At 66.4% G+C, this 12,222-nt stretch overlaps 3 protein-coding genes across 3 annotated transcripts in view; 1 reads left to right on the forward strand and 2 right to left on the reverse strand.

Annotated features, from left to right (window-relative positions):
* EMIHUDRAFT_224909 (hypothetical protein) overlaps positions 1–109 on the reverse strand; it is a gene marked incomplete at both ends in the record, with an annotated part of 510 nt that extends 401 nt beyond the window's left edge. The window contains one exon of the mRNA XM_005790296.1: positions 95–109. Within this exon, the coding sequence (XP_005790353.1) occupies positions 95–109 (15 nt within the window). The remainder of the gene's footprint in view (positions 1–94) is intronic.
* A 1,843-nt stretch (positions 110–1,952) lies between these two features.
* On the reverse strand, positions 1,953–5,601 carry EMIHUDRAFT_454744 (IMP dehydrogenase). The gene is made up of 11 exons (XM_005790297.1): positions 5,575–5,601; positions 5,293–5,360; positions 4,710–5,030; positions 4,325–4,438; positions 4,079–4,153; positions 3,808–3,934; positions 3,376–3,554; positions 3,108–3,218; positions 2,847–2,966; positions 2,515–2,690; positions 1,953–2,443 (listed from the first exon to the last, which is right to left on the reverse strand). Exons 2-11 carry the CDS (start codon positions 5,353–5,355, stop codon positions 2,260–2,262), a joined length of 1,470 nt encoding a protein of 489 aa, XP_005790354.1. The 5' UTR covers positions 5,356–5,360; positions 5,575–5,601; the 3' UTR covers positions 1,953–2,259.
* Positions 5,571–6,952, forward strand: EMIHUDRAFT_454745 (hypothetical protein; the record flags this gene model as incomplete). The annotated part of the gene is made up of 5 exons (XM_005790298.1): positions 5,571–5,596; positions 5,812–5,842; positions 5,972–6,031; positions 6,109–6,329; positions 6,392–6,952. 5 exons carry the CDS (start codon positions 5,571–5,573, stop codon positions 6,663–6,665), a joined length of 612 nt encoding a protein of 203 aa, XP_005790355.1. The 3' UTR covers positions 6,666–6,952.
* Between the last annotated feature and the right edge of the window lie 5,270 nt (positions 6,953–12,222).

The raw sequence follows: 12,222 nt of genomic DNA on the forward strand, positions 1-12,222 counted from the left end.
GGTTTCCCCCCCAACCCCCTTTTGGGGCCCCCCCCCCCCCCCCGGCCCCGACCCGCCGCCCGCCCCGCACCCCCGCCACCGCTTGCCCGCAGACCTCCGGTCGCGACATCGAGGTCCGACTGCTCAACTACACGGGAGGCGCGATGCAGCCGAGATGCGGCCGAGCTACAGCCGAGACGCGCCGCGAGACGCCTCGCCCCCCCCCCCCCCTCCCTTCCGCCCCGCTCCGGCCTCCTCCGCCACTGAAAACAAGCTGACGCCGTCGCCCTGCCCTCTCCCTCCGCCAGACGGGACCCCCTTCCAAAACACGCTCTTCGTGCGGCCGCTGCAGCCAGAGTGTGGCTCGCGCTGCACGCACCTCGCCGCTTTCCTCCTCGTGCGCTACGTCGCCAACGTGCCAAGACTCAACCGCGCCGGATCGGAGAGAGACGGCGGCGACTCGCCGCCCCCAAACCCGCTGCCGGCGCCCCTACCGCCGCCGCCGCCGCCGACCCTGCCGCCGCCTCCGCCGCCGCCGCCCGCTCCGCCGGTCGGCGTGGCGAGGGGGCGCGCCGCTCCTCCGCCGCGCTGCTCCTCGCCTTCCGATCAAAGAGTCCTCCAGCCAGAGTCGTGGCTGAGCTGTAGGAGCTTGGCCGAGCTGCGGCACGCGACGCAAGTCTTCGCGGCGGAGGGGGAGGCCGCCGCGCGCGCCTCGACGCTCGAGCGACACGAGGCGAGCTTGCCCGAGACCCCCCCCCCCCTTCATTGCGGTCTGGCCAGTCCCAGCCGCCACCGAGCTATCTCGGGCAATCTCGGCGCATCCTCGCCGAGTCGTGGGTGACTAGGCTAACCTCCGTGCCCACGAGTCTAACGTCGCGCGGCACGAGCTGGACGAGGCGCTGCAGGTGCTCGGCCCGGCGGACCGCCAGCTCCCTACCCGAGAGAGCACCCGAGAGCACCGCACCCGAGAGCACCCAAGAGCACCCGAGAGCACCCCCACCACTTTTTTCCCAAACCACCCCCCCCCCCCCCCCCCGCCAGGTGCTTTGCTGGATTGACCGCCAGCTCACCCGTACCTACTCCGACCACCTCCAGCGCCTCGCGTCGGACGAGGCTCGGCTGCTCGGCGTGTGCCGCAGGCGCTCCATAGACAGCCGAGAGAGAGCCGAGAGAGAGCCGAGAGATAGCCGAGAGTCTGCCGCAGGCGTTCCCCGCCGCCCGAGAGGGCAGGGGGCGCTTCACTCTGCCGGGCGGCCACGCACAGACCGCCTTGCGCGCTCGCTCTGCCCCCCCTCCTCTCCCGTTTCCGCCACTAACCCCCCTCCCCCCCCCCTTCCCCTCTTCTCTACCTCTGACCCCCCCCCCCCCCGGCGCGCAGCCTCATCGCGCGGCTGCCGCCGCTGAGAGACCTCACCCCCGAGCAGCTGCTCGCCGACCCGGATCGCGGCCTCGACGCGCTGATTGCCGACCCAGCAGGCCTCTACCGCCCCGTCCGGACCGAGCAGGAGGTCGCGGCGCTGTTTGGGGAGTGCCTCCGCGAGGCGAGACCTCGCCGAGATCTCGCCGAGATCTCGCCGAGCTCTCCTGACAACTAGCCGAGCTACCCCCCCCCCCCCTTCACCCAGGCGTGCCCGGCGCTGTGGTCGAGCGTGGAGAGCGGCCCAAACCTAGGCCCAAACAGGTGACGCTTTTGTGGCGTCTAATGGTGCACAGCAGACAGCGTCCAGCCGCGGCGCCGCGCGCGCGTACGCTCGACGGATGGTCGCCGTGGGAAAACAGGGGCGAGCACATGCCGGGGGAAGGCTGCACTGTAGGGGAAGGCGTCGTACGGGGGCGCGGAGCGTTTTACGCTATTGAGCGATGAATCCGCGCTGTAGCGCCGAATTTGTGGCGGTGGGTAGTACGGAAGGGTAGACGCTCCACACGTTACCACGAGTCAGACTCCAAGAGCCGACGTCCTATCGAGATCGTCTCATCAAAAAGTTTAATTAGAGAGCCCCACGATAGATATTTACGTCAGTATGTCTGTAATGCCAAGGACGTGGCACACATCAACGACGACTCCCCAACGGCAACGCGCACAACATCGCGGCAACACCAACTCGACACTCGCAAGATCGATGATGAATGAGCGCGCCGTCATGTGGCGCAAGGCCGCTCAGAGAACTCACTCCCGGCGCCGCCCCGCGAACGGCGGCTGTCCAAACGCCACCTACTCGGCGCGGAAAACGGACCCTGCGCGAGCTCCCTACGCCGCCCCAGCGGCGGCGAGTCACTAGCTCAGCTGAAGTCCTTCTTCTTGGCGTGCAGCAAATTGTGGATCGAGCCCTCGGCCTGCGCGCCCGAGGTGCGCTGCTGGAAGCGGAGCGTGCCGTCGGCGAGCGCGGCCCACAGCGCCTCGCACGACTGCAGGCCCATGTCCTGCAGCGAGTGGCGCAAGCCGGTAGAGAGGTACGGCAGGTACCTGGTCACAGCCGGCGCGTGTGAAGAGGCGCTTTCCACAGCCGGCGGGTCGAGAGCCAGAGAGGCAGGCACCGCTTGAGCGATCCCTTGTCAGCAACGGCGCCCGAGACACCCTGCGCGACGCGGACGGCGGCGTCGGTGGAGAAGTAGCGGTCGGCGGAGGTGCCCTTGGACATGGCGTCGATCGAGCCCATGCCGCGGTACGTCTTGAGCCGCACCCCGTCCTTGTAGAAGTACTCCCCGGGCGCCTGGGGGGAGAAGGGGGGAGGGGGGGGAGTGAAGGGCCGCCGCCAAGTTAGTGCGCGCGTGAGTGTCCGTGTGCGTCGCTGCGTGGTGTGCGTTGGCGTTTGCTGTTTGTGCGCGCGCGCCTCGTCGGTGCCAGCCAGCATCGAGCCCATCATGACGGCGGACGCGCCGCACGCGAGGGCCTTTGAGATCTTGCCGACGTTGGAGATGCCGCCGTCCGCCCAGCACGGCACGCCGTGCTTGCGGGCGTACTTGCAGACGTGGTAGACGGCGGTCGCCTGATGATGCGAGGGGAGACGGGCGGTGTATGGTGTGAGGAGGCGCGGGCTCGCAGGCGCCGGGCCGCGGCGGGAAGTCGGAGGGAGAGGGGGAGGGGGGGGGGAGGGTTGCCGCGCCTGCGGCCGGCCCACGGCCATCACCTCCTGCGTGGTGCAGATGGAGCCCGAGCCCATGCCGATGCGCAGGGCGTCGACGCCCCACGCGATCAGGTTCTTGGCCTGCGAGACGCACACGACGTTGCCTCCGACGACCTGCGGCGGCAAAGAGAGAGGGGCACTTGGAAGGGGCAGCACGAGCCGAGGCCGAACGGCAGCGAAAGGCGGAGCGGCGGGCGGGGCGGCCGGGGTGGGTGAGATGGAGGGCGCGGGCGTGGCGGGAGGGGGAGGGGTGACGCAGGCCACGCCGTACCTGCACGTCAGGGTGCGTGGCCTTGATGTGCTTGACCATCTCCTCCTGGTAGCGCGAGTTGCCCTGCGACGAGTCGATGACGACGACGTCGACGCCCGCCTCGACGAGCATGGCGACGCGCGTCTTGTCCTCGGGCCGCGTGTGGATGGAGGCGCCGACGAGGAGGCGCTTGGACGCGCCTGCAGGACGTGTCGCGGACGAGGTGGGGCGACGGCCGGCGGCGGTGCGGAGGCGGGAGAGAGGAGAGGATGGCGGAGGGAGGGGGGAGGCGGAAGGGTAGGGCGGGCGGAGAGGGAGGCATTGGGGAGACCGGGGGAGGGCAGCAAGAGGAGGAGAGGGAGGAGGCAGAAGGAGTGATGGAGGAGGAAGAGGCAGAGGGGGGGGGGGGAGGGGGGAGGGAGAGGGAGCAGAAGGCAGGGGCCGGCGCCGCACCCTTGGAGGCGTGCGGGTAGTCGCGGTTCTTGCGCAAGTCCCTGCGCGAGATGAGGGCGACGAGCTCGCCCGACTTGTTGACGACGGGGAGCTTGCCCTTCTTGGAGTCGGTGAGGATCTTGTTGGCCTAGCGGGGAGGGGAGGGGGGGAAGTAAGGGGGGGGCGGGGGGGGCGGCGCTGATGGGGAAGAGAGGGCGGGAGGAGGCGGGACCGGGGTGGGGAGAGGGCAGGAGGGGGAGCGGCCGGCGTGGCGCGGGATGGTAGCGGCCGCCTGCTCGAGCGAGCACCCCTCCGGCGCCGTGACGAGCTGCTGCGTCATCACCTCCTTGACGACGGTGGATCGGTCCTGCAGAGGGGCGAGGGAGGGGGCAGGGTGAGGGATGGGAGAGGGAGGGGGGAGGGTCGAGGGAGGAGGGGAGACAGAGGTGGGGAGGGGGCAGGGTGGTGGGCAGAGCCGGGCGAGGGAGGGGACGGAGGCGGCGAGAGAGGGAGGCGGTGGGAATAGGGCGGAGCGGTCCTTGACAAAGTCGTGGTCGCGTGTGGCGACGAAGCCGAGCAGCTTGCCGCCGAGCTTGCCGGAGTCGGTGATTGGGACTCCGGAGAAGCCGTGCTTGTGCTTGATTGCGTCGACCTGGAGGGGGCGCGGCGGGGCGCGGGGAACGGTGGGGCGGCGGGGAGGGGAGGGAGCTGCGGGGAGGGGAGGGAGCGGCGGGGAGGGGGGGAGGGGGGGGAGGCTGGCCGAGGTTCGAGGGGGCTGCGGGACAAGCGCGCGTGGGAGAGAGAGGAGTGGCGGGGAGTCGTGGGGAAGGAGCGGAGGAGTGGCGAGAGGGGAGTCGGGCCGCGCGAGAGCGAGAGCGAGAGAGCGCGAGAGCAGGGGAGCGAGGAGGAGGGCTTGGAGGCGCCTCGGCGAGGGTCGCCGTCGGCGGGAGGCAGAACGGGTCGAGGATGAAGCCGTTCTCGAAGCGCTTCACCTTGCGAACCTCGGCGCACTGCTCCTCCATCGTGTTGTTGCAGTGGATGATCCCGAGCCCGCCGTACAGCGCCATGTGGATCGCCATCTGCGACTCGGTCACCGTGTCCATCGGCGAGGAGACGAAGGGCAGGTGCAGCTTGACCTTCCTCGTGACATACGTGTCGAGGGTGACGTCCTGGGCGTCGAAGGTGATGTGGCCGGGCAGGATGATGTAGTCGCTGTACGTGTACCCGTCACGGCCGGAGAAGAGCTGCGCGGCGGAGGCGATGGCGAGTCGGTGAGTGCGGCGAGGGTGGCAGGCGAGGGTGGCGCGGCGTGCGTGGTGGTGGGAGTGACGGAAGGAGCGGTGGCCGGAGAAGAGCTGCGCCCTTGGCGGTTGCGCGGCAGCGTGGCGAGGGTGGCAGCCGGCGTGCGTGGGCCGCGCGCGCACGGGAGCGATGGCGAGTGAGCGCATATACACAGGGAGAGGATCTGGCATGATGGGCGCGCATATTGGGCGGCGCGAATGGTACCTCATCGCCGGACATGCCGTCGAGCGGGACATCGTCCTCATCGGGGCGCATGGCTGGGCACATGATTTCTGTGGGACGGGCGAACGAGCGGGCGTCAATAGACTGGAGGTGCAAGGGAGTAGCGAGAGCGCTGATTGTGCGTTTTGGGCGCAGTGCGTGCGGCGTAGAGCTGGGCGCGAGCTGGGCGCGAGCGGGCCGCGGCGTTTCGGAGGCGGCCGAGGCGTGGGAGGGTGTGATGCGGCTGCTAGGGGCGGTGTCTGCACGTGCGAAGGCGAGGGATGCCTGGTGAGTGGAAGTGGCCTCGGTGCCTCCGTTCGCAGTTCTTGCCCGGAGACTCCCGCGCCCGGGGTCGTCTTTTTCAGTGTGTACGTGCTGTTCTTCACCTTTCTACCTACCTACCTACGTTCTGTCGCATGTGAGTCGGAGCCTGGCTGTTCTTCACCTTCCTAACGTACGTACGTACTAAAAGGTGTTTTGTCCAGTCCTCGACATCCGCATCGGAGCATTCTTTTAAATTAGGACCATAAGCGGGACTACGGACGCCCTCTATGTGACTGTTCTTCACCTTCCTCACTACGGAAGCTTTGCGGCAGATTGCATCCCCCCGCATTTTTCTTCATTTTGCCGCCTTCGTATCCCGGGCGAGTCTGCTGGTTGGTTCTCCTTGGTCGACTTCCAGGCCGCGCGGGATGAGCTCACCGATCCAGTCCTCAGCGGTGGCAGCCAAGCCAGCCTGCAAGTACGGCGCTCAGTGCTACCGCAGTCTCAACCCCGTGCACACGGCCGAGTACTCGCACCCGATCCCGCCGCAGCTAGGGCTCGACGTCACCAACCTTCCAACTTCGGCAAAAAAACGCCCCGCGCCGCAACCCAGCCTACGACTCATCTTTGCCGAAGGCTGCCAAGCCGGAGGGTCGCGCCGCAAAGCCGGCGGACCGCGCCGCCAAGCAGGCGGCCAAGCTAGACGAGAAGGAGGCGCGCGAGCGGCGCAAGGCCATCGGCGACGCCATCAAGGAAGGGATGCGGCTTCCCGCAGAGTGCGTCATACATTGTAGCGATATGTTGGTGGGCCAATCCTCACAGGGTCGGCTGTGAGCAGGCCCGGCACGCTCACCTTTCGCGGTGTGCGGCCGGCCGTGATGGACCTCATCTTCCAGGGCGCGCTTCCGTCCGCCGCCGCCTCCGCCTCCGTCCAGCTCACGCAGCCGCAGCTAGTGGCCGTCTTTGGCACCACCAAGATTGAAAAGGGCGGCTCGCGCGACGCGAGGTACGTGTGCGAGCGGGCGACTGCGCGCTACGACTCGGCGACCATGGTGCTGCACTTGGACTACTTTCCAAAGCACACTGGGTCGGGCGTGTGGTGGCGCAACTGAACGGTAAAAGTACCAGGCCGCGTGGCGCCGCACGCAGCAGCGTTGACGCAAGAGCTTCTCTTTTGTAATCGCATTGTGTGTCCGCTATATGCGCGCGTCGGCGTGAGCGGTTCGGCGTTCGACTGTGTGTGAGAGCCCCCTGTGTGACACACGCATCTCGCATGTCCATGTGTTGCCGGGATGTGAAAGATAGGGGGGGGGGGGGGGGCATCCTTAGGTTCGCCTCTCACACCCTCACTGTCTGTGTCCGAGCTTCTTGTTTCCGCTTATCAACGCCTATAACGGTGAGAGCTTTACGGTGAGCTTTCCTGTGTGGAGAGCGGACTAATAGATGACTAACTCCCTCGGAGAACCGTGTTTATTTTACGGCCCTTTCCCTGCGAACGCGCACCCCCAGGGCTAGGGCTCTCTTGCCCGCAACCCGATGCCAATCATCCGGCCCGCTGGGTGCGCTTCTTAGCTCCCCGGCCCTGGATGTGCGGTTGATGACTGCACTCCAAGTGCTCCAAGAAAGAGCGCCTGGGTAAATAATACAGCACACCGTACACCGTACGAGCTGGCAAAAGCGAAAAGGACGATAGGACTTGCCGGAGGAGGTGGTGGCTACGACTTTGGACCTTTGCGAGAGGTGGCGAGCGGAGCAAGAGCAGTAGTGTGTGTAGGGCTGTTAATTATTAATTATGAATAGTCTGTATTCAGAATTTCGTTGGGGGGAGGTATTCAGTCGGGGGCAGTGAGGGTCCAGCTGGGGGGTGTAATTACTTATTTATTAGTTAGTAATTAGGATAATAACTATTAATTATGAATCATCGGGCGGCGGCGCGGAGCGGGCGGCGGGGCGGCGCGAGGCGGCGGCGCGGCGAGGCAGCTGGCGACGCAGGGCGGAGCGGCGCGGCGGCGGGTGGGGTAATTACTTAATTATTACCTAATTATTAATTAATAATCATCGGGCGGCGGCGCGGCGCGGCGGCGGGCGGGGCGGAGCGGGGCGGCGAGACCATCTGTACTGAACGGGCCAGCTAGCTGGTCTTTGAGTCAGCGCAATGGTCGCGCCGCCCTCGACTCAAGGGGCTGCCTTCCACCCGTAGCTGCTCAGGCCGGGGGAGGGGGAGAGGTCTCCTGTTCCGCGGAACGCGAGCAGGCCCCTCCTTGCCCGGTCTGTGATGCGGGGCGGTGGTCGTGCCATCGTCGCTTCGTACGCGCAACAACCCCGCCGCAATGGTCGCCGGCGCGCGACACGTTCCCGTCAGCAGGACTGTCCTCGCCGAATGCGTGCCGCCAAGGCGGGACGCACTCAGGGAGAGTGCAGACGGGACGCGGCTCGAGGGGCGGCTCCCGCGGAGGCACGACTGGCATCCGTGGCGCGGGGCTCGTCTTCGAAAAGTCGGGCATGGCTCTACCCGCAACTCTCTCGCTGACACGCGCACCCCGTCGACCTTACGATGGGCGCGCTGCGGTCGCACGCCTCCCAAGTCATACGCCGCGGCGTGCGATCTAGATTCAGCCCACGTGCCTCCACTCGCTTACACTCATACAATGAATTGACATCTCCCACATGAGTGCGAGTTAGGGCTAGCAGTAGGGAAGGCAGCTAGCCTGAGAGGAGAGCGTCCATAGACACCTCACATGACCCCACACACGGTCTCGCCCATGCCTTGCGGCTGGCGGCGAGATTGCTAGAGGCGGAGCAAGCCTGCTCAAGCCTCACACGTTCGCACTTGTCGCCTGTCTGTGTTGTTGTGCTGTTGTTTGTTCTCTTGGCACCTTGGAGTGCTGGGGGGGGCGACAGGGAGAATGTGGCCCTGAGTTATGTGTACGCCAACTCAGGGTGTGTGGCAGCCAGCTGGCTGTGTGTCTTGACTCTTGTGAGCCTGTTTGTGTCTGAGTGTCGCTCGTGCGTGTCGTCATCATCTGTCTAGCGTCCACCCATACCGCGTTGGTGTCCAGTCCGAGCCTGGCTGTTCTTCACCTTTCTACCTAACCTAAAGGGCTGTAGGCGCGTCCACGCGGCGCAGCGGCTCTCCCGCGACCACAGCCCCTCCCGCAGCCGCAGCCGTAACCGCAGCCCCAACTCGCGCCGCTCTTCTATAGTGTCGGTTAAAAAACGACGGGACGACCTCCGACGTCCTTGATCCTCGCGCGACGTCGATGATTTCCCAACGTTCTCACGTCGAAGAAATAAGCGCGGTTTGAGTTGAGTCTTGGGCCGCGATTGCGGGATATGCAGGAGAGCTGCTGCTGGGGGGCGCTGATCTCGCAAGCGAGGTGCCGGCGTTCGAACTTGACGCTGCCAGAGATCACCCCCTTCCTCGCCCAATTCTGCGCGGGCTGCCACGAGTCGGTGTCGAGGTTTGGTGTCGAGGTGTCGAGGCCAGGGCTCAGGTCAAACCATCGCAGCACCACGCGGTTTATACGTACCGCCCATATCCCCTCCACCGCTGAGAAGGCGCAGATCGACCGCCGGGCCCCGCAGTCGTCGTTAAGGAGCGGTTTTTGGAGCCGTACGAAGGGGTCCAAAACGGGCGAACATGCGGTTTTTCGATGACCACGCGCGATGTGGTATCTGCTTTTTGCTAAAAACGGGCCGCCTAGTGCAGCATCATTAGTAAAACACGCAACCACACTTAGAGCTCCACAGTAGATGCTTTTGACACGAGCGCCGACGGCGTCACGGTCGCCGGAGTGGACGCACTGGGCACTGCACACACATTGTGACCGTGTCGTTGGTGTGACAGTGAGCGACACAATCGTCGGCGCCGCGCTATCGCGGCGCCCCGCAGTCTACAGAACACACCGCAGGGGCACCCCTGAACGCGCCATGAGCGCGCAGGCACACAGCAGCGCCGCGCCAAAAGGCCATTCCCTCGCCCGACCCGTGGCTCCACCGTGGCTGCAGCGGTCCGCTCACTTGCACAGGGCAAAAACGTGTAGCTTGACAGACGAGTTGTGATGATCAGTGCTGGCGGAGCCTCATCGCCGCGAATGTTGCCAGTCGCAGCGGGATCTGACGTCGCGTTCGAGGTGTGCATTGGCGGAGGGGTCGCATGGCTGAGAGAGACAGAGGCAGCAGGCGGGTGGTGGGGCGGCACCTGTGGTTGCTGCCATGGGCAGCGCCAAGCCGCGGCGGAGTCGCTCCGTAGGTCCGCGTTGAGCCGCACGAGTGCGCCGACCCGTCGTGAGGTGCCTGCGCGGGGGGGTGATGTCGCGCCGATGGCTGAGTACGCGCGGCGTGAGCGGATTTGCGCGGAGAGGCGGCGCGCAGGAGGCAAGGGTGGGCGCGCCGGCGGTCGAGCCACCGAACGATTCGACGTGGCGCAGCTCGCGCCGGCGAGTACGACCGAGCTCATGCTGTCGGCGGCGGTCACGCGACGAGAGAGAGCCGCAGGAGCCCTCTGAGGACCCGGCGTACAGAGCGTCAGAGCGGCGATGAGCGGCGCGTGCGATCAGCCATCTGTGGGCGGTCACCGGGGTGGCGGTCAAGCACGCTCCGGGGTGGATCTGGTGCTTCTAGCATATCACTGGTGGGCTGGGTGTGCAGCAGCAGCGCTCAAAATGAGGCAAAAAACTCGACTGCTGTTTTGAGCTCGACGCGCCGTTCTCGGCCCAGCCGAAAAGCTGGCTGCTGGTCGCGCGCGGCGCGTCGGCGCGGCTCCGGCTGGTCGGGCACCTCGGCTGGGTCCATCGGCAAGAGGCCAGCCCCGTCGGGCAGCCCCGCGAGCGCATGTAGCCCCACCCCCAGACGCTGTAGCCCCACCCCCAGATCGCGCTGTTGGTGGGAAATGAGCACGTGCCAGGGGGGGGGGGGGGGTGCGCCTCGGTAGTCGGGGTACCCTAGAATCTGACACATTTGCGGATGTGACGGGGCGGACTGTTAACCGCGTCATTGAAAGTGTCGAGTCCAAGTTCATCAAACAAGCGCAATTTGTAAGAAACGCTCAAATCTACTGTTATCATTAATTCCCGAACACTCTCCCCTCTGGCAGTCTGTACAGTGAAGTAGCCCCCTGGGCCGCTGTCAATCATAATTCCACATGTCAGCCCCGCGCACAGCTTTCCTCGCCCGCGTCTCCTCCCAAGCGTCTCTGTCTCGGCCGTGGTCGTGATCAAAGCGCGAGAAGGCAAAGACCGTAGCGTACGGCGATCCCACCTCGTACATCGCCGCGCTGCCCTCGATGGCGCCCTCTGCCATCGCCGTCGTTGTGAAAATGCCCTCCTCGGGGTACTCATCGACGGCACCGTGGCGCGGCGTCCTCGCAGCAAAGGTTTGGCCGATGATCCCGTGCGGAGTGAGCGACGGGTCCGCCTCGCCGCCGCGGACAGCGAACGTGACATCGAGCCGGTGCTCGGGTCCAGAGAGACGGCCGTACACGTAGTTGCCTCGGATCCTGATGACCCAGCCGCGCACGGAGAAGACGGCGCTGGAGAACTTGAGGCGAACGGATAGCTCCTCGCACGCCTTCGTTTCGCCCATGCCCAGCGTGTACGTGCTGTGGTAGCCGCACGTGCCGTTGACGACATGCCATCCCGTGTTGAACTCGTTCAGCTCGGCACCCCAAAAGGAGGCGGTCGCCATCTTCCGCTTGGCGCCGCCGACGCGGGCGACTAGATGCACCTCGGTGATGAACGAGCCGTGGACGGTCAGCTTCCCGCGGTGCAGCTTGAAGGTGGCCTCCTCTGTCTTGACGTTGACGGCCAACCCGAGCGTCGAGAGGAAGTTGTATATCGCGCCGTGACGGCCGCGAAAGTCGGCACGGCCCCCGCGGGCTAGGTAGAGATGCGGGTCCTTCTCGCCTCCGACGGGAGCCGAGGGAGGCGAGGGCGGCGTCGGTAGCACGTAAAGGGTTGTGGTGGGTGGCGGTGAGGGTGGTGGTGGCGAGGAAAAGGTTTCGCTCAGCAGCCTCTCTGAGAGCGCCCGGCGAGAGGCAGCCACGCAGTTGCTTCCGGTGTAGAACAAGCAGTGCGAGCTGTTCATCTCAAATGCGCAGTAGCTCTGCGTCGACGTCTGGTTACAGCACTCGTTGTTGTCCGTGACCAGCACGAGGGTAGCGCCACTGCCGAGCTGGGAATCGGCGTAGACCTCGTATCCGGGACAAGACGCGGGCGCTTCTGGCGGCGGTGGCGGTGGTGGCGAGGGCGGCGGCGGTGGTGACGAGGGCGGTGGCGAGGGTGGCGGCGGCGAGGGTGGTGGTGGCGAGGGCGGTGATGGGTTGAGGAGTGCGTACGGCACAGAGGGCGGCGGCGGTGAGAGCGGTGGAGGAAACAGCGGCGGGGGTGAGGGCGCCGGAGACGAGGGCGGCGGCGGCGAGGGTGGTTGTGAGGGCGGCGGCGGCGAGGGCGGAGGCGGCGAGGGCGGAGGCGGCGAGGGCGGAGGAGATGGAAATGGGCTGATGAGGGAATACGGCACAGAGGGCGGCAGCGGCGATGGTGGCGGCGGCGAGGGCGGTGGAGGTGATGGCGGTGGCGGCGATGGTGGCGGTGGTGAGGGTGGAAGCGAGGGAGAGGGTGGCGGCGACGAGGGCGGTGGCGGCGAGGGCGGTGGAGGAGACGGCGGAGGCGG

The sequence above is a fragment of the Emiliania huxleyi genome (genome assembly GCF_000372725.1).
Source record: "Emiliania huxleyi CCMP1516 chromosome Unknown EMIHUscaffold_120, whole genome shotgun sequence".
Taxonomy (NCBI): Eukaryota; Haptophyta; order Isochrysidales; family Noelaerhabdaceae; genus Emiliania; species Emiliania huxleyi.

What these genes read in the sequence shown, in the direction of transcription:
- EMIHUDRAFT_454744 (XM_005790297.1), bottom strand. Translation starts at nt 5,355, where the DNA reads ATGTGCCCAGCCATGCGCCCCGATGAGGACGATGTCCCGCTCGACGGC. An exon ending in GCGACCACGACTTTGTCAAG is followed by an intron (nt 4,154 to 4,324) that starts GACCGCTCCGCC and finishes GCCCCTCTGCAG; the next exon opens with GACCGATCCACCGTCGTCAA. An exon ending in GACAAGGGATCGCTCAAGCG is followed by an intron (nt 2,444 to 2,514) that starts GTGCCTGCCTCT and finishes GGCTGTGACCAG; the next exon opens with GTACCTGCCGTACCTCTCTA.